This window comes from Dipteris shenzhenensis, chromosome 10 (assembly GCF_047967505.1).
Source record: "Dipteris shenzhenensis isolate YYH24624 ecotype China chromosome 10, Dip_SZ_1.0, whole genome shotgun sequence".
NCBI classification, from domain to species: domain Eukaryota; kingdom Viridiplantae; phylum Streptophyta; class Polypodiopsida; order Gleicheniales; family Dipteridaceae; genus Dipteris; species Dipteris shenzhenensis.
This window is the reverse complement of record NC_141605.1, coordinates 46,744,233-46,771,951: the sequence shown is the minus strand read 5'-3', so window position 1 is coordinate 46,771,951 and position 27,719 is coordinate 46,744,233. Positions and strand designations below refer to the sequence as shown.

At 44.1% G+C, this 27,719-nt stretch overlaps 1 protein-coding gene across 1 annotated transcript; it reads left to right on the top strand.

The window, feature by feature from the left end:
- Nucleotides 1–710: 710 nt before the first annotated feature.
- Nucleotides 711–26,809, top strand: LOC147897903 (calmodulin-binding protein 60 D-like). The gene is made up of 9 exons (XM_087380213.1): nt 711–1,208; nt 1,295–1,494; nt 1,588–1,663; nt 2,530–2,588; nt 2,780–3,273; nt 3,673–3,833; nt 4,002–4,205; nt 18,590–18,788; nt 25,081–26,809. The coding sequence occupies exons 2-9, from the start codon at nt 1,412–1,414 to the stop codon at nt 25,704–25,706; spliced, it is 1,902 nt and encodes a 633-aa protein (XP_087236339.1). The 5' UTR covers nt 711–1,208; nt 1,295–1,411; the 3' UTR covers nt 25,707–26,809.
- Nucleotides 26,810–27,719: the final 910 nt, after the last annotated feature.

Genomic DNA, 27,719 nt, shown 5'->3' with positions numbered 1-27,719 from the left:
TGTAGTGAGAGAAGACATGCGAGGGGAGAGAGAAGATGAAGGTCTTGCGGTCTCCCTTGTTACTTGGCCAACGCTAGAGCGTTTTATGAAACTCTAACATCCTACAAAGCCATGTGGCACTTTTGAAGCTGTTAGATCAACTGACCTATTATTAGCTACTTACAATAGCCCATATAGTTAGCAGCTAGTCCATACACTTAGTAGGTGGCGAAGCATTCTAGTTAGGAGGGGCTTTCGAATATACTTCCTTTGTGTTTGGGAAGGTCTGATTCCCTTTAGAGAAATGAGTTGTGCAATGTGATGTTAAACTAGGATAAGGTTCGTTTTTCGTTAAGATTCGAATCGTCTAAACCAGGATTTAACGTGAAGTGGGTTACGGGACGGAAAATTCAAAGGAAAACGCGTGGCAAAGTCTCCCAATAGAAAAAGGCCACGTGTCGGGTCAGACGCGGCTGCGGACGTCAGAAACCGCGTCCGTAGCAGGAAGTGTGGACAGTACGTCTGCCACGTCATAGCTGCCACGTGCGCCTGGCGCCATCCAGGTCATCAGCATGCAATATCGGAATTTAAAGTTTTATGCTGCGGAAACTTCTCAGCCGTCGATGGATCCTGTGATCTCATCGCAGCCGTCGATGAAGGTTCCAGAAACGGAATATATTGAATATAAATTTAAAAAAACCCGAACTGGCATTTTCCGCCATAGCGAGCTGGTCGTCTCCTTCGTTTTGCCTCTTCACTCCTCCCAGGAATTTCAGGCAGCAAGAAGAGGAATCAGCAGGAGCAAAGGAATTCTGGCCGCTTCAAGAGTAATTTCGGCACACGAAGCGATTGCACGCGCAGCAGGAGCAAAAACAAGCGGATTCGAAGAGCTCGAGCAGCAACAGCAATCGCACGGGCAAAGCAAGATCAGGAGCGTCAGAGAATTTTAACATCGACAGGAGGCACAGGAACAGAAGCTGCAGCAAGTGCAGGAGCGAAATCAAGAGCAGCGAGAGAGGAATCAAAAGGAGAACGGCGAAAGGGAGCAAGACGAATCGAAAGGAGGATGAGTAGCAAATAGTCGAAGCATCAGCACCGAATAACAGGAACAGGCGCAAGAGGCAAGCGGATTCTAAGAGAAGCAAGAGCCAGGCAAGCGAATCTGCATATCAAAAGCAAACATTTTGCAGCCTGCATTAATCTCATCTGCTTCAACCACACAAAGCCGGGTCAGTCCATGGCTTTCTTAAGCTTGCAAATCCCTGCTGTTAGTTTAAAAGTCAACATTTTGTCTTATAAACGAGCGATGCTACAGGACGATTGACTTGGATCTACAGACCTCGTACGTCTGAGACACCGCGCTGCCGCGTTTGCTGGTATCCTCGGTTGGCTTGGCAGTGGCAGTGCTCGACACGAATTGAAGTAGATACACATGACGCACAAGCGTCCGTTAGAAGGCGACGAATCGAATGAGAATGTATCCGAAGAGAAAAGGCAGAAAAGCAATCTTCAAAGGTGCTTTGATCGTTATCTTGTCAAGACAATCGCGATTTTTTTGTTGCTGAAAATTTAAATTTCACTGAATTGTGGTTTTGGTTCTTGTGACAGTGTCGTTATGGAAGCTATGAAGAACAACAACTTGCAGAAGTTCTTAGTAGTCTTGGAACCTCTTGTTCGCAGAGTGGTACGCTACTGTCTGGTTTAAGGTTGATTTAAGATTTGGAATGAAAGTTGATTGATCACAGTGCTGCGTATATGTGGAGTTCTAGTAACTAGATCAAGGTGAAAATAGCACACACCTTTACAATCTGATGTTTGTGTGTGCGTGCCTGTCTGTCTGTCTGTCTGTCTGTCTCTCGATTGCCCGCATTCTCACCCATTTTTTTCTCCTCTGTTGCTGAAGAACGGTCAAGGTTGTGGTGTTCCAAAGAACTCGAGGGTTCAAGTCTTATCGTGTGGTGGCCCTCATTGTAATTGTTGCTTCACAACTGGGTTGTGAATTCTGGATCGGTTAGATGCACCTTGTTTCTTTTTTCTGCATAAGTTTGACCTAAAAGTAGGTGTTTGTGTCCTCTTCGTTGGTGAACTTTGAAATTGTGAGACACACCCGTTGTGTTTTCATTATTTTCATAAGTCTTAGCTATAGCCAGGTGCCTATGGACTCTTGCACATCATGTTGAGTCTTTCCAAGATATACGGGTCTCTTCTGAATCATTTTTCGACTTAGAAAGTTTATCTTCAACTGATGAGGCATCATATCCTCTTGTGGGACTGTCCTTTTTTATGGTGCATCTTTGATTCTCTTGGCTTATATGTAGGATTGTCAAGTGCATTTTGTTGACTGTGTTCTTGAGGGATATGGTTTTGGGGAGCCCGGTTGGGGACAAAGGATGTCTTCATTTTGAATGTGACAATGTGTCATGTTTGAATGTTTTGTGGGCAAGATTTTGGCCTAGTTTATGTAGATTGCGCCTCATGCTTTTGCCAGACTGTTGAGGGAGTTTGTTTATGGGGCATTGTGCCCTGCTGACTTCTGCCTTGATGGAACAGGTAAGTGAGGAAGTGGAGCGTGCAATAGCTAAATATCTTCCTCCTATGCATGGGCTCAGGTTGGACCTTTTGATCACAGAACTGTCACTTTGTGAATTGGCATTCTTAGGTTGCATCCTGCATTCAGTTTCCTGATCTTCAAGTGTGCTGTTGGAGTACAGGAAAATTTCCTGCAGTTTGTTTTTTTACCCCTCCATTATCGTCGTTCTGTCATGGTTGGTAATATTTACATTTTGTTGCCTTGAGATAGGCTTCCGCCAAAGCATCTCCAGAGTGGAGATTCAAAGACTTTACGACTTCAGTTCGTGAACAAGCTGGCACTGCCTCTTTTCACGGGTAGTAAGGTGGAAGGAGACCAAGGAACCGCAATACGGGTTGTTCTGCAGGATGCAGCAACAGGGCAATTAGTTACTGTAGGTGATGAGGCATCAGCAAAAGTTGACATAGTTGTGCTTGAGGGGGATTTTGCCAACGATGATGATGAAGACTGGGGCTCAGAGGAATTTCAGAACCATGAGGTGAAAGAGAGAGAGGGCAAGCCCCCACTTCTTCAAGGAGAGCTTGCAATAGTTTTGAAGGAGGGTGTGGGCATTCTTGGGGAACTTGTTTTTACAGACAACTCCAGCTGGATTAGGAGCAGAAAGTTTAGGCTTGGGGTGAAGATATCACCTGGATACCTCAAGGGATTGCGTGTGCGTGAGGCGAAAACAGAGGCATTTAACGTTAAAGACCATCGTGGAGAATGTAAGACATTCTATCTCATCCTGTGTTTGTCTTCCAATGGAGTGGAAATAGTGTTCCCATTCATAGTGGGAGTAGGTAGTGCGTATTCGCTGTTTTTATGATTCTTATTGGTACCATGGCTAAGCAATAAGATTTATTTGCAATTCATTTCTTATGAATTGGCCAAAATAGTTAGGGTGCATAGGAATGAAGGAAGGAGGAGGGGGGAAAATGATGGGAAAAGAGTGCATAAGGACATGCTTCCCTCCCCTCTGTATCTTCCAGGCTCTAATCATTTGCAGAATGTTCTCTGGGCGCTTCTTTTCTATTCTAGCATTTGTTTCAGTGGATGTTGAAGTATATATGTGTAGATTTTATGTTCTCTGAGTAGCACCTTATTTCTCTTCATTTTATATACAGTATACAAGAAGCATTATCCACCTTCTTTGAGTGATGATGTTTGGCGATTGGAGAAGATAGGCAAAGATGGTGCCTATCATAAGAGACTCTGTGAAAACAAAATCTCAACTGTAAAGGACTTTTTAATAATGTATTCAACTGGGCCTTTAAAGCTGCGTGAGGTCAGTGGCTTTATCTACATTTCACGTTTCTGTCGAATGCCTTTAAGAACTGCATGGTGGGAGCCAACCTTTACAGTTTTCATCCAAGTAGGTAGGAAAAAAGCTTCTGGTTGGTGTTTCTTGTTTAGATTTGCGTGGTACCCGAGTAAGATTTTGCTGTCCATGCAGATATTTGGAAATACCATGTCCACCAAAACGTGGGACAGCATAATTGAGCATGCAAAGACTTGCATCCTGAATGAGACACAGTGCGTATACTATCCAGACGACAGCCATAGCATCGGGGTCATTCTGAACACAATATATCAGCCGTTGGGAATTGTCAGAAGTGGGTCATATGTACCTTCAAGCTCACTGACAGAGACAGAGCAGGTGGTTTCTATCAAGGTCTTCTTTGTATGTCTATCTGTTTCTTGCAGTTCAGGTTAATAGTTATTTGTGAATTCTAGATATAGAAAATAAAAGCGCCCTTATGGCCTGCAATTTCCTGTAAACTATTTTTTAGTAGCAACTTCAAATAATTTTGGAGGAAGATGTTAGAAGGAAAGTGCCCCCTTTAGAACCTCATTATTTCGCAATCAGCTACAGACATTCATGATATCCTGGGTCCCCACTCCTGGTAGCTCCACACTACAACCATCTCATTCCTAAAGAAAGACATGAAAAATGGCAAAACCAAGGATCATGAAGGTCTTTGAGCAGAGCTCTTGACCCATGATTGGGGGTACTTGCACCATTCTTGGCTAACCTATTCAATGAAGCCTTGTATAAGGCTTTCATATAGCTTGGACCACCAACACTACCACGCCCATTCACAAGGAAGGAGACCCTATGGATGCTGGTAACTAATCGTACTATTATGGTGGGGCTAGCTGATGGACAAGGTATATGGTCAGCATTAAAGATGCTTGCAAAGCTATCAAATGCATATGTGGTCCCTCTCATGTATGTGAGATCAATATTGCATCATTGGGATATAGCAAGATAGGCTAGAGTTGATCCTTGACGGTGTAAACTACTCGGTGCTTTCTATCAATTCAGACAACGGATTTTGCAGAGGCGTTTGAATGAAATGATTGCGAGTTGCCAAACACATATACTTGAACTTAAGAGTTTGCAATTAAGCTGGAATTAAGACTTATACAGCTTAAACACAAAGTGACATCATTGGAAATTGCAATATGATTGAGGGGCCAAGACGGCCCCCCCCCCCTTATCCAGGCTCACTTTATTCTTGAAAATGGAGATACAAGACCAAGGTGCAATGCACCTTCCAAATTGATGAACTCAATGAAAACCTAGGACCTAGATACAAGACTCAAGAGCATATGTGCAAGGTAGACAACAAAAAAGGAGGACTCCAAGCTCAGGTTTCAACTCTTGGCTTGCCCAATCCACAAGGAAGAAGCCTGCAACAATCACCACTTACATCCAACATTAGAGACAAGCACTAGTTTCTAGAAAGATAGTAGAAACAACATGAAATAGTGCTGTAAACGAGATAAACTTGACAATACAGGCTCCCTTCGTGACTTGACCCTTTTTGTAGATGAAGTCCTTGATGCCTGTGAAGCTACCTTGGATGAGGAGAGTGTGGAAATGGGGCTGGAATGAGAACAGCTTAGAAAAACAGCCTGTAGGCTAGAGAGAGAGAGCTTTTATGGAGTGAGCTGTAGAGAGAGAGTGCCAATGCTGATCCCAAGGGAGGGGATGTAAGAGAGGAGTTGCTGCTGTTCCAGAGGTGCACAGAAAGGCAGATTTCTGCAAGGGGAATGGGCTGGAACAGTAGAGAGAGAAATTTTGCAGTAGAGAGAGAAAGACTGCAGCAGGAGAGAGAAAGGGGCTGTGGCTGCTCCAGGCTAGGAGAAGGAGAGAGGATGCTGCTGCTGTTCCAGAAGAGCTGAGAGGGGGCAGATTTCTGGAGAGGAGGGGCTGGAACTGTAGAGAGAGAATGTGCTTTTAGAGAGAGAAAGTGCTGCTGAGGTGAGAGAATGGCCTAGGGAGAAGCTGGCTGCACCCAAGGAGCTGGAGAGGTTCTGGTGCATCATCCAAAAGGAGGGAGAAGAAAAGTGACGAATTTTTCATGTGAGGAATGAAGGGCAGAGGCCTTCTTTTATAGGCTCAGCCCCCCCCCCCCCCCCCCCCCCCCAGGTCTAGAGTGGAAGGTGGACACTTGTCCCAGATTTTTGGTGGGCTGCAGTCCCAAAGAGGACAGCCCACAACCTGCCCCTGCCCCAAATCTACCAGATTTGGGGCCAGACACTTGGCCTGCATGCCCTGCCACTTGCCATGCATGCTGCCACATGTGTGCGACAGGTGGACTGACCTGCCAGCTCAGATTCCATGTGGCAGTCTGCCACGTGTCACTCCCAAAAACCCAAAAATTTCAAAGTTGCCAGAATTCAATTCTGATCGCACCCACGGGTTCCTAACAGCTTAGACTATCTATTGACGTACTCTAAGGTCATAATTGAGCCATACTGAGCTCATTTGTTTGTCGTCTTATCTTGTATCTCCATTACTGTTGGCATGCTGCCAGGCCCACACCCAAAGCTCAAGGAACATTCTCTTGAATGGTTCCTAGGTCGGTATGCAATCTGTGCATTTGATTGGTCCCATGTTTGGGTACTCAGGTGGGGTGTGGTTTCCAGATGTCCCTCTCAAAGAGAGGCCATTACTCTTGTGGGTCACTAATGCCCATAACCCCAAGCAAGGGGGTCCACCCTCAAATGCTAGACTTAGTCCCCATTGTCTGTAACTGAACAGTGAAAACATTTCATTTCTTAATAAGCATACTATTGAAAAACAAAAAGAAATAGTACCAAGCAAGTGGATACATGTTGAAGCAGGATGATAGACGACCTATTGCGTTTGAGAATACACATACTTAGGAGGTAATGCATGCCTTTTTAAGCAGAGGATATACTTCATTAGCTTGGTTGGAGAGACAATGCTTTCATTCACACTTTCATGACCCTCAGGCCAAGGCTTTCTTCTTCGAATCCTTGGTCCGGTCAATAAGCATGAGTAATTGACAGGAGATCGAGTTAGAGGAGCACGTTGCCTTCAGGTGTTGTGTAGACTATGAGATTCCTAGTTGCTATCATTGTCTCTTCAGAGATGGTTTCGGATCCCTCTCTCTATTCCTCTTCTATCTAGATCGGGGATGCTTGGTCACGTTCGTCCATGAGGTAGTTAGGCACAGAAAGCACTTACTCAGATTGCCGAGATAGGGGAAGGGCTCACAATTAGACTCATCTTCTTCCTTTCTTCTTTTTTCTTGTTTTCTTTCTCTTTTGTTTATTTGATGTAGTTTAGTAAGTAGTGGGTTTGCCCAAGAGACTCCGCGGGTCTTTAGAAACCCAATATAGCTCCTTATGCTTGGGCACTGATGACGACATGAAGTGTTGCTTTGCTTGCTAAGTATGTCTTCCTTGTGTTTTTCAAAAAGTTTTGGTTACCTCTTTTTTCTTCTCTTTCGTTTTTTGTTTTATTTTCTGTGTAGACAACAAAAAATCTAAATTTGTATGATTGGATATATTCTAGTCTTACAAAGGTATACCATCTTAGAGTATGATTATGGAATTCTTGCAGCTAGATCACACAGACCGCAGATGGTCTGTGAGGTAGAGATCCAGAGCCAATGACACGACAAACCTGTCAGAGGATGGACACATAGATCATGCTTGGTGACATCCCATCTATGTTCAAGACAGGAGCACAACTGACAAGGATTACCATGGCCCTTGTCAAATGCAAAGCCATCACCAGGAGACCATGACATACCACATCCATACATAGCCGTCAACGCTATATCTTTGACCATCATGATATCCCACACCTTTTTGGGACCTCCACTCACATATCTGATGTATTTAACGAGATTTAAGACTTGATATGATGATGATGTTGTCGCCGATGTGGTACTTGCATTTAGCATGGGTGATTAGTAGCTCCACCCTTTTAGCTTATTGTAAAAGCTCTCTCTCCGTCTTATAGATCCATTGGTCATCTGAAGACTTTAATAAACTTGCTCTCTCTCTCTCTCTATATATATATTCAAACGATGTGGTCTTATTTCCTGATCCGCTAAGGTGTCTAGGGACGTCTGGACACAGTCCATACATTTTGTGAGACACATGATTTGAAGGTCACTGTTGGTAAGACCAAGGATATGATCTTTGATACATCCAGACAGTCACACCCAAAGAGCAGTTCATCCTTCGATGGGTTGCCAGTTGAACTTGTTGCATTATCCCCTCCCCCAATCAGGGGAGAATTTGCTTTATACTTGGAGAACTGAAAGATACAAAGTCTCTTTGAGAGAGCGAGGAAACATGCTTTTGAAGAGTACACTGTGCACACGTATTGCAGACCCAAAGACCTGAGAGGCAATGCCAACCAATACCGAGACCTTGATGCTGTCCACACTGACACGATGTAGGGCACTTCTGCAAGGCAAGGAAGAGGCTTGTACTGTCCACCGTGCGCGTGCACATTGTGCATGGAAGAGATGGAGAGAATGAGCGTAAAAATTTTTAGCGCCAACCCTGCCTAAAGTGCCTAAAGTCATCAATGGCCTCTCCATCTCCCACACATCACGAGTTGATGTGAATGGACACGACAAAAATCGTGTCTTTTCATGTGCTTGGGCTGTCCTAAAACCAAGGGACGCACCTTTTCCACCATCGGACACACCTTTTGATAAAGAGTTTTGACTCCTCACCCAAGGGACACACCCCATCGTGGAAAAAAGGACACCTCTTCATGTGGGGACACCCCTTTTGAAAACAGGGTCACACCCCTTCATGAAAAGGTACACCTATTCCAAGGGTCACACCCTTAGAATAGGCACACCTTTTGGCACCAAGCACCTTATAAAAAGGGTACCTAGAGGGGCTAAAAAGGAAAACCCAGCCCCATACCTTAGGTCTTACCCTAGACTACCCAAGGTTTAATTAAACCCACACTTTAATTTTTGGCAACCACCCAACCTAGGCAGCCACACTCAAAATGACGATCCACGATTGACGCCCGTACAGATTTTCGTCACGCAGGCTCGCCTCCTTTTCCACGCCATACGCAGCCCCCCCATCAGCCGGTTCGCTGCCCTGGGTGCCTGCTAGTCTCTCAGCGCTGGATCACCGCCCTTGCTGCCGTGATTCAGCCTTGGAAGCCCGCAGCCTATTTCGCCACAAGCAAGCAGGCTGCCCCCTTTTTTGCCACCATACCTGCTTTTGACCAGCAGCTGTTCTGCCCTCTATCGCGATTCAGACCCGCTGAATCCTGATGGCTTATCTCGCCATCTTAGCCTGTGGAAAACGCCCTGTTGCTGCCTTCCAATCTTGACCAGCCAAGCCCAGATCTGCTCCTCGCACCCCACCGGTACTTGCCTCTGAATTCAATGCAGGAAAAACGTGATTGGCTCCACGAAATCTGCCTTTTCTGCACCCAGCCTCTGCCAATGCCCCTATCTGCCTCGAAAGTCTACCAGGCACCTATTTCTGGTTCACGGATTTGCAAGGACAGCAACATGGACCTCCGGACAGTGATCTGCAGGCCTTTTCTACGCAACTAATTGGCAGATTAAATCTATGACAGGTGGATTCTTTCCATTCTACTTCTAAGGATTCTCTTTCATATTGTCATTTGACGCTTATTATCAAATTACAGCAAATGAAAGCCGCTTCCTTAAAGCATGGAAACCCCTGGTAATTCACCCGTCCCTTCAAGGACACCTCAGGCATCATCTACCACACAATATTGTGTTCAGATTGCACAACCAGCCCATTTCGGAGCTTTTACATCGTGGGTCTTCTGTGTCACGTGCCCCTACAGTGACTTGGAACACATCCTATATCTTTTGCATGAGGCACCTCAGTTCATTACTTCCTTAGCACAGTCCAGGCTATGTTCCACGAGACACGTAGATACCCAGAATCCGATATTCCTTACGAGTTTGCTGTCCATCTTTGGAGAGACTTTTACCCCTCAGCTTCAGCATCTCCAGGGTACTCTCCACCTCCTTCAGCTCCCAGATATCCTACTATACAGGTGGTACCTTCCCCAAGACAGTATTTACACTCTGAAGGCACTCCTTCTCTTGGATATCCTCCACTTCCGACAGCAGCTCCTTATCCCTTCTCAGATCTGTGGACTCTGCAACCTACCCCTGTACTCTCACGAGCAGTAACACCCATTTCGGCATCACGAGTGTTACCTCAGAAAGGACCTCCTTTACCAAATTTCCACGGCTGGTTCCATCCTGCTTCTCCTGCCCCCTCCAACATGAGCAACCTCAGGGAGCAGCCCGAATCTTCTTCCAGGAATGGTACAAACTAGAGCGCAGGTTCGTGTTCTTCTCACAGGGACCTCAGACATGTCGCAACGCTCGCGTGCAACCTCTTCGGAGATAAGCGACTCAAGTCCAAAAAAGACCCCTGAAGTCAACTTACAAGGCGAAGCACTACTGCAACTTCAAATTTCCCAGCTTTAGGACAGCATCTCCGACTTGGTCCAGAAAGTCCAACAACTCCAAGATTCTCGCAGTACCACACATACAGAGGATGACATGACGCAACCAGACGACTATGTGGACTCATTACCACCAGAGGTAGAAAACACTGAACTTCGTGCCCTCTACCGTTTACTCCAAGCTTCCAAAACTAAAAGACTTGACATTAAACTTCCGGAAGCCTACACTGGTCAACGAAATCGCCAAACAGTTGACCAATGGCTCGCAAAATTGCGCATGTACTTTGATACTGTTGACCTCACGGAAGGCAAAAAGATTGCCTTGGCAGCCTCCTTCAAGGATACAGCTTTCCTATGGTGGCAAAGACGCTTAAAGGACGGCAAAACTGTGTTAACCTGGGAACGTTTTGAACATGTGCTCCGTAAGCAGTTCATACCTGCCAATGCGGACTTCCAAGCATGTTCAAAACTCCGACAGTTGGAGTAAACATGCTCCTTGTCTTCCTACATCTCTCAGTTCACCACATTGGTGCTGGAGATTGATGGGTTAACTGATGATGATCGCCTTCATGCTTTCATCTCAGGCCTAAATCCCTCGTTACACTTTGATGTCTTTAAAGCAAACATCACCACCACAGCTGGCGCTATTGCTTACGCAGAGCGCATTACAGATTTCCAAAACACAGGGAAGCAGAGTGCTAATCGAACACAGAACTCTACTATGGTCAAAGGTGCTCGCCCTTAAGATAATCCCGGTTTAGAAAAAACTCGGGTAGTCAAGGTCAACGACAATCTCAAGATCCCCATAAGTCTCAGAAATCATATGTTGGATTCCAATAGAAGCACTCCTCCAAGGATCGCGCCTCTTCTTCTTCACAAAGTCATCACCGTCATCCCCAACATAAAGGTGCGGCCACTGACAAGAAGAACAACTCCAGCTCAAAAGGACTTTGTACCATTTGTACAGGCGACCATAGATGGTTCGATTGTCCCAAGCGACCAAAGCAAAATTCCAATATGGAACCTAGCACTTCCTAAACAGAAGATGCTACCCCAGCACAAGACAAGAAAGGTAAAGTTGTTCGAATGGCAAATACCATCCACCTGAGCCTTGCTAACAACCTCGAACCTTCCTTGGCTACTCAAGTACTTTGTATTCAAGGATCGATTCGTGGAATAACGGTCACTATCCTCATCGACAGTGGCTGCTCTCATAACTTCCTAGTTAGTTCTATGGTCGACAAACTTCGGTTGACCACCAGTCCTAGTCTCATGGACTATCAGATTGAACTTGCAAATGGAACTACCTTCTTGTGCAACACCAGGATCAAAAACTTGTCTTTTCGCATTCAACATTATACGGACAAGTTGAACTTCGACATCATGCCTCTTTCTCGGTACGATGTCATACTTGGACAACAGTGGCTCTACGACTATGATCCATTAATCAGTTTTCGCAGCCATACTATCTAGTTTGTCCATCAGGGAAAACTTATTGAGCTAACTGGTTCTAGGGACTCTCCTTCAATCCCAATTGCCTCTGCCCTACAAGTAAAGAAGTGGGTTCGTAAACGTCAAGTAAAGACTTCACTTCTGTGGGTTATGGTAGTAGAGGGGACACCAACAAAGGATCCTTCTGAATACCTCAACCAACCTTTTTTCCAGCCCTACTTGGATTTTTTTTCACAGGAATTGCCCAAGCAGTTACCACCTCGACGACCAGTGGATCACCCAATCGAACTTATTCCCGGCAGTAATCCACCGTCGAAACCTCCTTATCGGGTTTCTTACACTCAAAATGAAGAAATCCAAAGACAGGTGACCGAACTACTCGACAGAGGTCACATTGGGCCCAGTCGCAGCCCTTTCGGATCTCTTGAACTACTTGTCGAAAAAAAGAATAAGTCAATGCGCCTCTGCATCGACTAACGAGCCCTCAACAAGCTTACTATAAAAAACAAGTATCCATTGCCTCGCATCGATGACCTCTTCGATCAACTTCTACACGCAACACAATTCTCAAAGATTGATCTTCGTTCAGGTCATCATCAAATTCGCATACGAGAAGGCGATGAGTACAAGACAGCTTTTCGAACAAAGTATGGACACTATGAATGTTTGGTCATGCCTTTTGGGTTAAACAATGCCCCGATCACATTCATGACGCTAATGAACGACATCTTCAGGCCTTTCCTCGATAAGCTCGTCATCGTTTATCTCGATGACATCCTCGTTTTCAGTAGATCCCTATATGAGCACAAACAGCATCTTCACTAAGTTTTTGAAGTTCTCTGCGCAAATTCTCTCTACATCAACATTGAGAAGAGTGAGTTCTTCAAGACCCAACTCGAATATTTGGGACATGTTATTTCAGCTCAAGGCATTTCTGTGGATCCCAAGAAGGTCGAGGTAATCCGAAACTGGCCTACTCCTAAGAATGTTCATGATGTCCGCTCTTTTCTCGGATTGGCAAACTTTTACCATACAAAAGTCTATCAGTTTTTCGAAATCGCAGCTCCTATGTCCGAATTATTGAAAAGCACATAGGTTTTTAGTGGCTTCCCGAAATAGAGTATAGTTTCCAACAACTCAAGCAAGCACTCACTACCACACCAGTTATGGCTATTGCTGACCCAAACCTTCCATTTGAGGTCATGATCGACGTTTCCGATATCGCTACAGGAGCAGTCTTGATGCAAGAAGGCAGAGTTATTGCTTTTGACAGCCATAAACATTCTGATATCCAAACCCGATACCCGGTTTATGATAAGGAGTTTCTTGCCGTTGTACATGCTTGTCGCTCTTGGAAACATTATCTCATGGGAGCCGACTCGGTGGTTAAGACAGACCATCACTCTTTAAAGTATAACTTTACTCAGTCAGTCATGAACGCTCGACAAGCACGTTGGGTTGAGTTTCTGGCCAACTTTCACATGACCATTGAGTACATTCCAAGACTACGCAATGTAGTTGCAGATGCTCTCAGCAGGTTAACTCTAGCATTAGCTATGGTAATCTCTACATTATCTGTGGATGTTCCGAATTCATTCAAAGGGAAGTATTTCAATGATAAAGACTTTGGCACAGCAGTACAAGTTCTTTGAAAAGATCAACCTTCGACTTCCGAACAAAAGATTCTCATCCTATTCTTATACGGGCGACCTTTTGTATTATCAAGATCGCGTCTGTGTACCACATGACAAGGATGTTCGACGTCTTTTGTTAAAAGAGCATCATGTAGTTCCTTATGCTGCCCATCCAGGCATCAACAAGACTTATAGGCTACACTACCACGATCCTCCAGAGGTAACACTCAGATTATGGTAATTGTTGATCGATTGTCCAAAATGGCATACTTTGTTGCTTGCAAAAGCAGTGCACAGGCTCCTGACATCGCCAAACTCTTCATACAACACATCTTCCGACACCATGGATTACCCAAGAATATCATATCCGACAGAGATCCTAAGTTTACCAGTCACTTTTGGATTTCATTGTTCGAATCTTTGGGTACAACTCTACTGTTCAGTTCAGCCTATCACCCAGAATCAGATGGCCAGACTGAAAGAGTCAACTAAGTTTTGGAAGAAATGCTTCGACATTATATTCAGTCACGCCTAGCGCTTGGGAAGAGTATCTGCCACTCCTTGAGTTTGCTTATAATAACTCTTTCCATAGTGCCATCAGCATGACTCCATTTCAAGCAGCTTATGGACACACTCCGATTGTACCAATGAATTTTGTACTTCAACATCGAGTGGCCCTAGCTGATCAACTGGTTCAAGAAATGCAAGACATTCTACTCCAAGTCAGGGATCATATGCGGAAAGCGCAAGAGCGGTATCAACGGTCTGCCAACAAACATAGACGTCACTTGGAATTTGACACTGGTGACATGGTGCTATTATTTGTAGCCCCACATCGCTATAAGACGGTTAAGTCTGTGTTTCCTAAGTTGCGACCAAGATACTATCGACCTTTCCCGATTGTCAAGAAAAATTTACCTTTAAGTTACAAATTGGAATTACCACCATCATGGGGTAAAATCCATCCGACATTTCATATTTCTTGGCTAAAGACGTACATTCCAGGCGATGAAACAGTTCCTCCTGCAGGTGATTATGTCCCAGAAATCGAAGACGATTATGTTCTCCTTATTCCTGAGCGTATTCTGGACCATCGACAGCGAGAGACTCGACATCGACTTATCACGGAATTCCTTGTTCTTTGGTGAGATCTGGACGACTCCGATGCTACTTGGCAATCTGATGAAGACTTACAGCAGTACCCTGACATTTTACATCAGTATTTTCAGAATTTACCGTGATATTTTCTACATCAGTTCATTATCTCCACCAGGGTCTTATTTTGAGTGGGAGGGGATGTCACGATCTGTGATGTATTCCTTTCTCTATATCTAGACTTATGGATGGTTTGATGAATGGACACTTGCGGAAGGGTATGCCCTTTCGACGGGACACTTCCTATGAGGCACAACCCTTCACAAGAGACATTCTGTTGAAGAGACACTCCTATTGTAATGTACCCTCTCATCAAGGGTCACACCCTTCACAAGGGGTACACACCTCTTCATGCACATACACTTTGGAGTACACACCTTTTCATGTGTGACTCTTCACTCTCTATATAAGAGAGGCCCCAATTGTATGGATGACACGACAGCTACACTACAGACACTCAAGCAATACAATTATTCCTTGTTCTCTGCAATTTCAGTCTCCTTTCTGTTCCTTAGCACATTTCTAAATATAGTAAATCTAGAATTTCTTACATTCTATAGTAGATGTCTTAGGGAGCCTTATGTGACTTAAAATTAGGGCTTTGCACATTTTTACAGATTTTGGTTGCTTTTGGAATTTTGTGACTGCAGTAAATGATGTGAAACATCAGTTTTACTGTGAGCGTGAATGTTGCCTCTTGTCCTCGAGCTTCTTGAGTTGTGTATGAGTTATTCTTTTCTCTTGTTATCTCTTTTATGATATATTGACTTCTAATGCAGACGGCCTTTAGTTTAAAGCTTTTTCCTTGCAATTATGGTGCCATTACAAAACCATACGTGCATTTCCCCCCAAAATCATATCGGGGTTCATGCAATGGGGAGTAGAACCTCAGTTTTATTGCATCAGCTGCTGCACAAGTATTTCAACCCTTGAGGCTGTAGATGCAGAGATTTTGCTGCGCAATGTTGGAGGTCACTGCGTCACTTGTGAGGCCTCATATGAGGACATAAGGGCAGAAGATCTGGGTAGATCTGAATTAGAGAATGCATGTGTATGCCCATATAAGGGGCTGTCTACGTGTTCATATGGCTGCAGGCCAGCAGGGAAGGGGCCATTTATAGGTCCTGCTATGCTCAAGTATGTGTGGGTGTGTGGATTTGTATGTGTGAGAGCATATTTTTATACTATGGTCTACACCCACTGTTGGGACTGACGACGTCAGTGGGGATGTCATAGTAGCCAGTCCCTGCTATGCGCGATGGAGTTTATGGTTTTCAATCTTATGAGTGACTATCGTGAGATTGAAACTGCACTATGTTGTGTTTTTAGAGGATGAGTTTGGGAATGTTCCTGGATTCATCTAGGTATATGCTTCTGCCATATTAGTGGACATGCAAATTTCACCTTGTGAAGTTTTCGTCCAAGTTGCGGCCTGTTGGTATTGCGGTATCTATCTTACATGGTGCGTTGCCCTATCAGCTAGATTTCGATGCTCATTTGGGAGAGACTAAAATGAAATTGTTTAGACTTCACAACCAGTTGTAGCTTGAATGAAGAGATTTGGACTACTTTTTGACTAGCCTTCTCCTTTAGTGCTAGCCTTTGTCATGGCTGAGTCTGCCCTTCGCCTCCGGAGTGCCAACAGAAACTCAGTACGAAGACTTTGTATAAATGGATAGTCAAGTATGTGTGGGTGTGTGGATTTGTATGTGTGAGAGCATATTTTTATACTATGGTCTACACCCACTGTTGGGCAGCTCTGATGACGTCAGTGGGGATGTCATAGTAGCTAGTCCTTGCTCTGCGTGATGGAGTTTATGGTTTTCAATTTTATGAGTGACTATCGTGAGATTGAAACTGCACTATGTTGTGTTTTTAGAGGATGAGTTTGGGAACGTTCCTGGATTCATCTAGGAATATGCTGGCTGTTTAAGGTTTGTTCTAGGGTCAGCTGACCTCAGATCTAGGCTGACCTTTGGTCGGCTGAGTTGGCTTTCAAGTCGGGCCTGTTCAGACCATGGTTGGCCTGATGGGTTTGGTCCTTCTTCCTGGTCATTCGGCCTATTTGTTGGAGGGTCCAGCCTTCCTTCCCCTATTTGTTGGAGGGCCCTTGTGGCCTTCTCATTTCACCCCTAGCTAAAAGCACACAGGAGAAGAGAAGCTCAGCCAATAGGCCTCTAATTGACAATGTCAGCCTTCCTTCTAGCTGTAGTGAGCCCAGCACTTTCTGAATGTGTGTAGCTTATTCTTGAACACACTTGTGGCCGTAGTATCTGCTGTTTATTTAGAGCATTGAAGTTTCATCATTGTGCATTTGTGTGAGTGAGAGGGGAGAGAGTTTCCAAATTCCTTTGTATGTATTCTGCTGTGGGGTTTCCACACGCACACTGTGTGAGCTCCTGGGCATTACTATAAGTCTTCCGCTGTGTATACCCTCTGTTGGGTAATTTCTAACAAGGGCTAGATTCATGCTAAGCTGCTAAGCCTACAAAATTTAACTAAAACTATTGTCAGAATATCAGGGCTGCTTGCTGTGGCGGTGTGGAATCACAAACTTCTTTACTTGATGTGCGTCACATAGAGGTGCAGACTCATCAATAGACAATAAACCAGCCAAATATAGAAGACACCCAAAACTCATATATTTCCGTCCAAATCTATGGACACAATACAAAAGAGATAGATCCAGAGTCCCACCAATGGTGTGGTCCTCTGATCTAACCACAAGGTCCTTCTCCTATCTGCCGGCTATCTCTAGACTCGAGCCCGCGTGCTCCACCTCGAGCGTCTGTAGACTTTCCGTCCAGTGTGTTCTTCTCCACCTTACTGCCTGTGAATCAGCCTAGGTGGGCAGCCCCTGGCAAGCTTTGTCTGCAGCACACAGGTCCCTGTTCCACTGCTCCAACCTGCTTGTGAATGGCTGCTCCAGAAGGTATGATGATCTCAGCACCTTGCTGCCCTAGAAGACAGCCTAGGCTCAGCCCCAAGTGAGCTCAGTCTGCAGCAACTCTGGCCCTGCTTTGCCTCCTGGATGTAGGCCCAAAGATCAGGCTTCTGCTGCTCCTGCTGCTCCTATGTTTGCTGACTTGCTGGATGATGAATGAGGCCAAGAGCCTCTCCTTATATAGGCCCTAAGGCCTGCTGAGAAACCTGACCAGTCTGTCCCAATCTGGGCCGACTGGACAGACCAGGTTGGCTGGTCCAACCGACCTGGTTGGCTCAGCCCAACCAGTCCCAATAGGGCCCTTTACTGGCCCCACAAAATCGCCCTCCTGGGCTCTCTTTTCAGGGCTTGCTGGCCCACGATTCTATGCAGGGGCTGAGCCCTTGGCCAGCCCTAGGTAGGGCCTGGTTGGCTGGCTTTGCCCAGCCCAACCAGCCCTCCATATGGGCTGCCATGTGCTGCCCCATCCCCTGCCATGTCAGCGCCTGTTCTCCCTGCTGGTTCTGCCCTTTGCCAGGCTCTCTCCAGCCACGTATGCAGCGCCATACTGTTCCGTACATTGCTGATGTCATCGCGCCTTTTACCTGGGACACCCCGCCAACCATGAATGCTCCAGATCTGTCCTAGATCCACACATCCAGGTAATCTCTCTTTGGGCACATCCTGCCGTAGGTCTCCCTCCCCCACACTCTCCTCATTTGGGGGCTTACAGATGGGGAGGTGACCTTTCCAACAGCCCTTGTGTCAAGCAATCTAGTAGCTTGACTCTCTTCCAAACAGAGTGGCAAAAGTACCTTGCATTTTTTCGGATTGTATAACTACGAAGCATAAAGGATTTTCAGCAAATGGAGAGCTTGGAAAAAAAAAGGGAAGGAAAGAAATATGGTGCCCTTTATAGCTCTCTTCTCATATTGCTCGCTTGATTTGTTGGCTATTGAGTCTGCTAATAAGAATATCTTTTCCTGTTGTGATTAAAAATTGAGTCAAATTTTTATGGAATTATTCATATGTTTTTTCCATGAATTTCATTCAGGATTATAAAACAAGGTTGGGAAGTAGAGGGAGGAAATAACTTGGTCTTTCATGCCTTCATACAGGTATACATGGATAGGCTAGTTCAGGAGGCGTATAATGATTTGAGTAGCGTTTGCAAGCTTCCAGCCACAGTGGGGCATCAAGAGTTTGAAGGGGTCATGAAAAGTAAAGACTCAACTGGTGGTGCAGTTCTTCAACCACCATCTGGTTCTAAGAAAACTTCGAGGCTGAAAGATGGGGCTGGGAATTCTCTTTTGGGAGGTAGGCCATCTTGAACTTCATTAATAAGAATGGCTCAAATCAATGTCTTTATTCTACTTTTGCTATAAGGTTTTCGCTATTTCTTTCGCTTTCTCATTTTTTCACACATGCAAAGTTTATGTTTGGTGTCTGCAAGTCTAGTGGCCAGCTTTGAGTAGTGTGTTCGTATACAGCCAAAGTATGAGTACGGCGACTTCATAAATGTTACTTCTCTACCTCGGTAAAAAGATTTTATGATAGCTGATTCCTATTTTGTTTGAAACAATGACTTGTATACCTCAGGATTTTTTTACGATTTAGGGTGTTTGGCAGACTGCTCTTCAAGTTTGGGGATCTTTGACCTCTGAACACACTATAGATCACTGGATCCTCTGGCAGAATTTAAGTCACCTTCCTGAAGCGAAGACGTTCAAGCAAGGTTGCCTATGTCTATCCCTTGGACTCTTGAAATGTTTTGATAATATCCTTGAGAGACTCGCAAAATCTATGGGACAAACCAAACAGAGCTAAAACATATGATCTCTCTTGCTATAGCTCCAAATAGAGGTGCCACTTACCCCAAAATTTCGGGTGAAACCTTCCTATGTTTTTAATCTCCCCAATGTGGCTGCCAATTTGCTTGGGATTTAAATCAAAAGGATTGTAGCTGCCAATTTGCATGGGATTCAAATCAAAAGGATTGTAGAGAGTAAGAGGCTGCAAGTTATGGCTGTCAATGTTCCTTCTGGTGTGTTCATAGTTACCGTAATAGAGAACCAATGGGCATTGTTACTGAGCCAAACCCTACTCGCAGCAAAGTACTTTAACCCACGGAGCACACTTGCAATAGTTCCTACTCAAAACTGAACAAAATAGAGCAGATCTGCCTGCTAGTTTTGTCCTGGTTCTGATCAGCCTTAGGGCTGTAGATAAGACAATTTGAGGGCAGTGTGTCCTGTTTCCCTCCTCCTGCCATGTCATGTGCACGGATTGGTATCCGACGTGTACTAGGTACATAAGACTAGCTCAAGTAGCTTGGGGAGGCTAAGAGCTAGGCAGGCTTGATTCTCGGGTTGAGTGGCAAGGGTACAAACCAGTTAGAGGTCTTCGCTATTTTTGGCGCTTGGGGCCCGAGTCTATATAAGGGGCCCGGACGTTCAGTTCTCAGGGAGCTGACGGGAGCAAGTTTCGTTCCCAGGTGCTAGGTCTGATCCTGGATTGAGTTCCGCTTTCTTCATTTGTTGTCTCTGTTAATAACAAAAATGATTTAAGTGTGTTTGAACAACGTGAATTGAGAATGCTGTTAGATAATTTCATGGATGTATTCACTACTCAATTGTCGGAAGATTTACCTCCAGAGCGAGCAGTAGATCATCGCATAGACTTAGTACCTGGGGCTCAACCTATTAGTGTTCCACCTTATAGAATGAGCCAGCTTGAGGAGGATGAGTTAGCTTCATAGCTACAGGATTACTTGAATATGGGCTATATTCGCCCAAGTAAATCACCTTGGGGAGCACCTGTTCTCTTAAGAAAGAAGAAAGATTCCACATGGAGAATGCGTATAGATTATAAACGAATGAATAAAGTGATAATTAAGAATTGATACCCTCTACCTCGTTCCAATGATCTAATAGACCGTTTGGCCGGAGCGAAGTATTTCGCTAAGATTGATTTGCGTACAGGTTATCACCAAATCCGTATCTATGCTAAACACATAGATAGAACCCCATTCCGAACTAGGTATGGCCACTACGAGTTTCTTGTATTACCTTTTGGTTTGACCAATGCTCCTGCCACCTTCCAGTAAATGATGAACGATTTGTTCCGAGATTTTCTGGGCAAATTCGTTGTAGTGTTCTTAGATGACATCTTGATATATAGCCGAACGCTAGAGGATCACATGGGACACTTCCGGATTGTCTTAGTTATTCTAAGACTGCATGAGTAAATGTGACTTCTTTATGAAGGAGATCATTTATTTAGGACTCAAGATTTCTTCTGAAGGTATTAGCATTGATCTGGATCGTATCTAGAAGGTTTTAGAATAGCCTATCCCTCAGACTGTGAAACAACTTCGTTCTTTCCTAGGATTTACGGTATTTCTACGGAAGTCTGTGCGTGATTATTCACACATCACGGCACCTCTGACTAACATATTGAAAGGTCGTGGACGCAGGTCTACCCAACCGATCTCTTGGAATGATGCATTGAACAAGGCTTTTGAAACCTGGAAGTTTTCTATCAAGAAAGCACCTGTTGCATTACCCGATCCTACCCGGCCTTATGTTTTAGAGGCTGATGCGAGTGATTTTGCGATTAGGGCAACTTTATTCCAAGAGGGCAGACCTGTAGCTTTTGAGAGTAAGAAGCTAGACGACACCCAATATCGTTGGCCCACACTAGAAAAAGAACTCTATGCAGTAGTGTATGCCCTGAAGGTTTGGAGACACTACTTGTATGGTTCGAAGTTTCTTGCATTGACCGATCATCAGTCAATCAAGTATGTGTGTGATGGGTCTGTCTTGAGGGGACGGAAAGCTAGATGGGCAGAATTAATGCAAGATTTTGATTTTGAAATACGTTATCGCAAGGGTTCATTGAATAGTGTGGCGGATGCGTTAAGTCGAGTCAAGTTTGTAAATGCTATGACATTTACGGAAATATCCTCAAACCTATTTCAATCCTTAAGAGGGCTTTGCGCAACTGACGCGGGAGGTCAGTGGATGATTAGGAACGGCTTGCTGTTTCGGTTTGGAAAGATTTGTGTGCCAGATTTTCTGAAAATCCGATCCAAGATTCTCTGGGAGTGTCATGATGCTCCTAGTGCTGAACATCCGGGTATACATCGGACTCTGTCTCTTGTGAAGCATACCTTTTATTGGCCTAAGATGCGTGCATTTATTGAAAACTATGTAGTAGGTTGCCGGGTTTGTCAGGTTACTAAGGCAGAACGCCTTAGAAGCACGGGTTTATTACAGCCATTGCAGATTCCAAGTAATAAATGGAAAAGTATTTCCATGGATTTTATTACTGGTTTGCCACGAACGCGCAAGGGTCATGACTCCATTTGGGTCATAGTCGACCGTCTAACAAAAATGGCTAGATTCTTACCTACTAGAACAACTATTTCAGCTGTTCAGTTGGCTCACGAGTTTGTGGACCACTTGTTTAAGCTGTATGGTTTGTCCTCTGACATAGTCAGTGACAGGGACTCGAAGTTTACTAGTAACTTTTGGACACTTGTTTTTGAGAAGTTGGAAACTACTCCAAGTATGAGTTTCTCAAATCATGCACAATCCGAAGGCAGTACAGAGAAGGTCAACCAATTGGTTGAAGATATGCTTCGGGCATATGTTTCTAAGAGACAGTCTTCATGGGAAGATTATCTACCTATGATAGAATTTGCTTATAACAGTGCAAAGCATTCGAGTACTGGATACAGTCCTTTTATGCTTATGTACGGGTTTCAACCTAAGTCACCAGTTATGGTTGGGTTAAAAGGAATCCAAAATGATGCTGCAAAGACCTTCTTGCTAGACATGCAGGAAATGCTGCAGTTTGCCAAGGAGTCTATTAGAAGTGCCCAAGATCGGGACAGATTTTATGCTAATAGACATCGTTCACCTAGAGAGTTCTATGAAGAAACGATGATATATTTGAGAATTCCCAAGGAATCCAAGAGCCTAAGTACGGGTTTAGTTCCGAAGTTATCCCAAATACTGTGGTCCCTTCAAGGTTATTAAAAGAATTGGCCCAGTTGCATATCGACTAGAATTGCCTCTTGATGTTAAAGTGCATCCAGTCTTTCATGTCAGTAGACTGAAAGAAGTATTGGGTGCGGATGATCAACTTGTTTCTCCTCAAGAAATAATAGAAGTTACAGATTTGACTTTTATTCCACACGAACCTGAGTGTATTCTTGAATTTCGTGAAAGACAGATTCGTAATAGAACTATCACGGAATACAAGATCAAGTGGAAGGATCGTGTTGAGGAGGATACAACATGGGAGACATTACAAAACCTCCAAAGGACATTCCCGGGTTTTTTTAGTGAACTCAGGAGTGAGTTCTTAGAGGAGGGGAAGTATGTCATGTGCACGGATTGGTATCCGACGTGTACTAGGTACACAAGACTAGCTCAGGTAGCTTGGGGAGGCTTAGAGCTAGGCAGGCTTGATTCTCGGGTTGAGTGGCAAGGGTACGAACCAGTTAGAAGTCTTTGCTATTTTTGGCGCTTGGGGCCCGAGTCTATATAAGGGGCCTAGAGGTTCAGTTCTCAGGGAGCCGATGGGAGCAAGTTTCGTTCCCAGGTGCTAGGTCTGATCCTGGATTGAGTCGCGGACGCGCGCCTGCATCATAGCGTAGCCCAAGGCAGCAGATGACAGGCTTCACAACGCCACTTGGTGGTATGGGACACAAGGCTGGTTAGGATCTGGTTGGGAGATCGTGCCAGTAGCTCAGCTCGTGGCTCGGAGGGGACATCTCTTGATTCGAGATCACATCCCGTAGATGTCATAGTTGGGTGGTGAGCAGCCTGCTCAGTTTCCTCATGTTGTGTGTGATCTTGTGTTTGCTTGTAGATTAGAGGTTTTAGGAGTGCTGGGGACGTGTCATGCCACATATCTGTTCTAAGGCTCTTCAGTAGCTGCTGGGAGGCGATTCCAATGATACATATTTATGCCCAAAACGTAGGAGAGGGATAAGTGTCTTCTCCCCTTCCTGGATCTGGCTGACCTGAGCGACGGACTGGATGACTTTGGTCAATTAGCCACCCTGTGTCACAGCCTGACCAACCTGCCATAATGGACGGATATTGCAGAGATAAATAAGGCATCCAACGGCTTGACTGCATACAACAACATCAAAAGGTTCCTCTGCATCATTCATGGACAGCCTCAACTGGTTATATGGGGGTTGCAATAGGCTTGGAGTCCTGAAAATTAAACCTTTGCAACATTCCCTCAATATATTTAGACTGTTGAGCACAATGCCTTCATCTGTCAGCATAAACTGAATGCCCAAATAGTAGTGTAATAAACCCAGATCAGACATCTGAAATGAAGCTTCAAGTTACTTCTTAAATTCTGCAATTTTCTCTTCATTTGTGCATGTGAGAAGCATATCATCCACATATGGGACGATAATTAGGAAAACCTTTTGTGCCTTTCTTAAATATAGGGTACTCTCAGTTGGACTATTCTGAAGACCCTGGTTGGTAAAAAATGCATGAATTTTCTCATACAAAGCACTGATATAAATGCTTCCCGAGGGCGGGGGATGTAACGGGGGAGCGAGGGGAAGCCCGCTCTTATGGAAGTGAGGTGTACACTAGTGGAGGATAAACAACTTGCTGAACTGTGGTGTTGAGAAGGACAGGCTGAAATGAAGTACAAGGGTATAAAATTCTAACACCCTTGGTCGAAATCCAATTTGGGATAAAAACCTTACAAACTGCTAACTCACCCAGTAACTCAGGCACTAACTGTGGTTAAGGGAAACACCTCAATGAACAACTAACTCAACCTCTAACTGTAGCCATGCCTTAATATTTCCATAAAAAATATTCTTGTTTTTGAAACCTTGTTTGTTCTCCTCTTCATTGGCGATTATGCTGTCTGTTGATTGCCTCTATCTTGGTCGGACATTTCTTGACCTTGCCTTTCATCCTATTCTGCTTCTTTCTCTAAAACTTTATTTTCTAGATGTGATATCATCATGCTTTGACGTTTTTGACATATATGGAGGCTAAATGTAGTTGTTCAGTACCCAAAACCAAGGTTTGTTAAAACTATTAATCGGTGGAGCCTCCATCACACCTCCCCCCCATAGAGCTTCGTGGGTCTGATTTCCTCGCTGAAATTGTTGATTATGTTTACTCTCCTTGTATAACTCAAGCTTGGTCCTCGTCCTTTTTTCAGGTTAGTTTGAGCCTATGAAACCCTTCTTCATATGTGGAGAGCTTGTCACTTCAGTTTCTAGTTTGAAAATTTGTCATTTGTCATTGAAATAAATTATAAGACTTTTTTTCTACAGAGAGCAATAATAGCCCACCTCTTATTATGTTTCCTGGCTCATAGAACATTGTTCTTGTCGGCGCTGGATGGCATTTCTAATGTATGGCACATTAATGGGATCATGCACTTAGTTGAGGCTCTAGAATATCTGGACCTACATCACTATGCATACTTCCCTCTTTTAGCGTAACACGACTTGATCAGCCAAGTTAATGGTGGCAGAAACCTGTTGTCTTAAGGTCGTTGCCTTTTGGTTGGAAGAATTTAAAGGCTGTTTTGCATATTTGTGATACAGGTGGATATGGTTACCCAACACATGATGAGAGAATGCAAATGGCACAACTACAACAGATTGAGCAGTTTCAACAGCTGCATGAACAAAGAGTGACAAGAAATCTTCAGGAAAGTGCTGCCCCACCATTCCTAGTTGGTACTGGTTATGTGAGCCAAAACGAGCTGATGTCATCTACACTTGGCCTTAGTATCCAGCAATCTTTGTTGAATGTTGCTTATTCACCTGAATCATTGGGGTTCGTTGGGTATGGGCAGTATCAACCAAGGGAATTTTTTAATAGCGGGCAAGATGGAAATTTCAACCAACATGCTGCAGATGTATCAGATGACTACAGTGAAGGGAGAGGCTATGGACTCTGGGGAAACGAAGAAGTGCAGTTGATGCCCAATGTCAACAAAAGTGATCAGTCCATAGGCTTCTCAACCAGTTATGCTTTGCAGGGGGATGTCAGATTTCCACTTTCAGATGTACCCATTTCGCACAGCTACAGGGATGGAAGAGAGGATTTGCATCGGAGGGCTTTAATGGGGTGGTTCAAGCTGAAGGCAGTCTTGAAATGGGGAGTCTTCACTAAGAGAAAAATTTCTTCCAGGCAGCAAGTACAGATCCAAGAGTTGGATGGTTGATTTGAGTGGCCGACAAAGATTACTTTCTTTGTTTTGAATGTGGTATTATGATTCAGTACAATGGTTCTTTTCAAAGATTGAACCTTTGAGATGCAGTGCTGCAGTTTTCAAGCATTCTTCTTTTTACATACTGAATCTTTGGAGCCGCTGCTCCAGTCAATGGCAGTTGGATTGAAAGTGCACCCTTGCATGGCTTTTAAAGCAAGCTTATATTTCTTTGCTTTGCTATATACCTGTTGTCTAGTTTGCACTTGCTGAGTAGCATGGGAAAAGAATCTGAGTACTCAAACCTTCCAAGAAGCTTGCCCTCCATCTTTTCTACGAGAGATACTGCAAGCTTTGGGAAAAGTCATGTTTGCCAGTTCAGGGCTTGAATCAAAGATGATCAATCTCTTTGTCCCAAGAATGTGGAGTATGGGAAATGTATTGAGTGGCCTTGGTCGGTTTAAGAAGCATTTATTGTCTCCAGACGGAAAATTATCCAAGGGAAAATCAATATATTTATGAACCTGAGGAGGTGGCACTGATCTCGAGTTCTGTACGGAATGCTATTGAGCATGGAAAAGAGGGCCAGGTTTTGGCATATCCACATCCAAGCACACTAATCAAGAAGAGTATGCTTATGTCCTGTGCCCGTAGTTATGATTGCAGCTCTAGTTATTGTCTCCTCATCAAAGCTGTCATTACAGTGATGTCGTCAACTTATGGCATTTGGGATTATTCTTTTATTCGTTATATTGATAAGTTGTACAGCAAGCCTCGTCTTGCCTCGAGCAACAGTTAATCTTTTCAAGCAATGAGAATGAAAAAGAGTTTTTGTCAGTCGTCAAATGCTTGCTGTCTGTAAAAGGGGACATGCTTTATCTTGAGCTGAATGCCCTCTGTTAGCTGTTCATGGTGGATGGTGGTGTATTAGATATCACTGACATGGTAACTCCACCGAATTCTTATAGGGGGTTAAAGATGAAACTAAGCAGAAATAATTAAGTCTTCTTGCAAGGTGTATTCTCTGATTGTACCACTATAATCCAGCATTGGCTGGAAAAACCGTTTTGGATATGGCTGTATACGATGCGAGATAATGAACTCAAATTCTTTTGAAAGAGTTTTCAAGTCCTATTGTACTGAATGGTCCCTCAGTCCTGTTGGTCGAAGGTCATGGCATCCACCATGTTTGCACAATAAACTTATCAAGCAACCCTAGATTCGAGTTGGGAATACAACCATTTCCATCATCTTTCGCGAGGTTTGCGTTAAGTGGTTAATGTGCAAGATTGTGGTGCTGCATTCTTTCTTTGTGAAGGGATACTGCAAAACATAATATTTTCATAAACATAATTCGATTTCTGCATGCTTGTAACTTATTGTTTCATGGACAACTTAGTGACTATCATGGTAAGACGTCTATGTCGTGGTAGCTCCAAAAAGGATGACCTCGAAATTCCCCAGTAGGTTATGAAAAGTGTCATGCGTGTGCAGAATGATGGTATATTTGTCATTGGCAAGGCTTAGTCTTGATCTTGTTTAACGAGGCCATCCATGCGATCTTGCACTTTGAAATGATACAATTTTGAAAACTGCCCAGTTCTTGGTTATTCTTGCATTGCGCATCTCACAATTTTTGATTATGATATGTACTTTGAGTTACACTGAATGTTAGATCATTGATGACTAATGTAGTATATGAAATACATAGTAATGAACCTAGGACAAATGGAGATGAGCCATCTCCAGAAGTCATGTATTTGTAGGTGATGAGTTGAGAAGGCATACTACACTTGTTTCCCTAGGCTAAAGTCGCTCTGAGATTGAAATATACTCACTGTTGTATCAATATTGCAGAACACATAGTAAGTGATCCCAGCAGCTAAGTGCCGTGCTGGAACACATCTTGCTCAAATAAAATGTAAAACGTCCTTGTAAGGGTCATGAATAAACATATTAATGCTTTAAATGTTTAATGCACCCCCTTATTATGTGCAGCTCGTCACACAAGCATGCACCCATGTGTAG

Bases quoted from the DNA above. Each gene is read 5' to 3' on its own strand.
- LOC147897903 (XM_087380213.1), top strand. From the start codon at position 1,412: ATGACGCACAAGCGTCCGTTAGAAGGCGACGAATCGAATGAGAATGTA. The intron at 1,664-2,529 runs GTACGCTACTGT...TTGATGGAACAG, and splicing joins AACCTCTTGTTCGCAGAGTG to GTAAGTGAGGAAGTGGAGCG. The intron at 3,274-3,672 runs GTAAGACATTCT...TTTTATATACAG, and splicing joins TAAAGACCATCGTGGAGAAT to TATACAAGAAGCATTATCCA.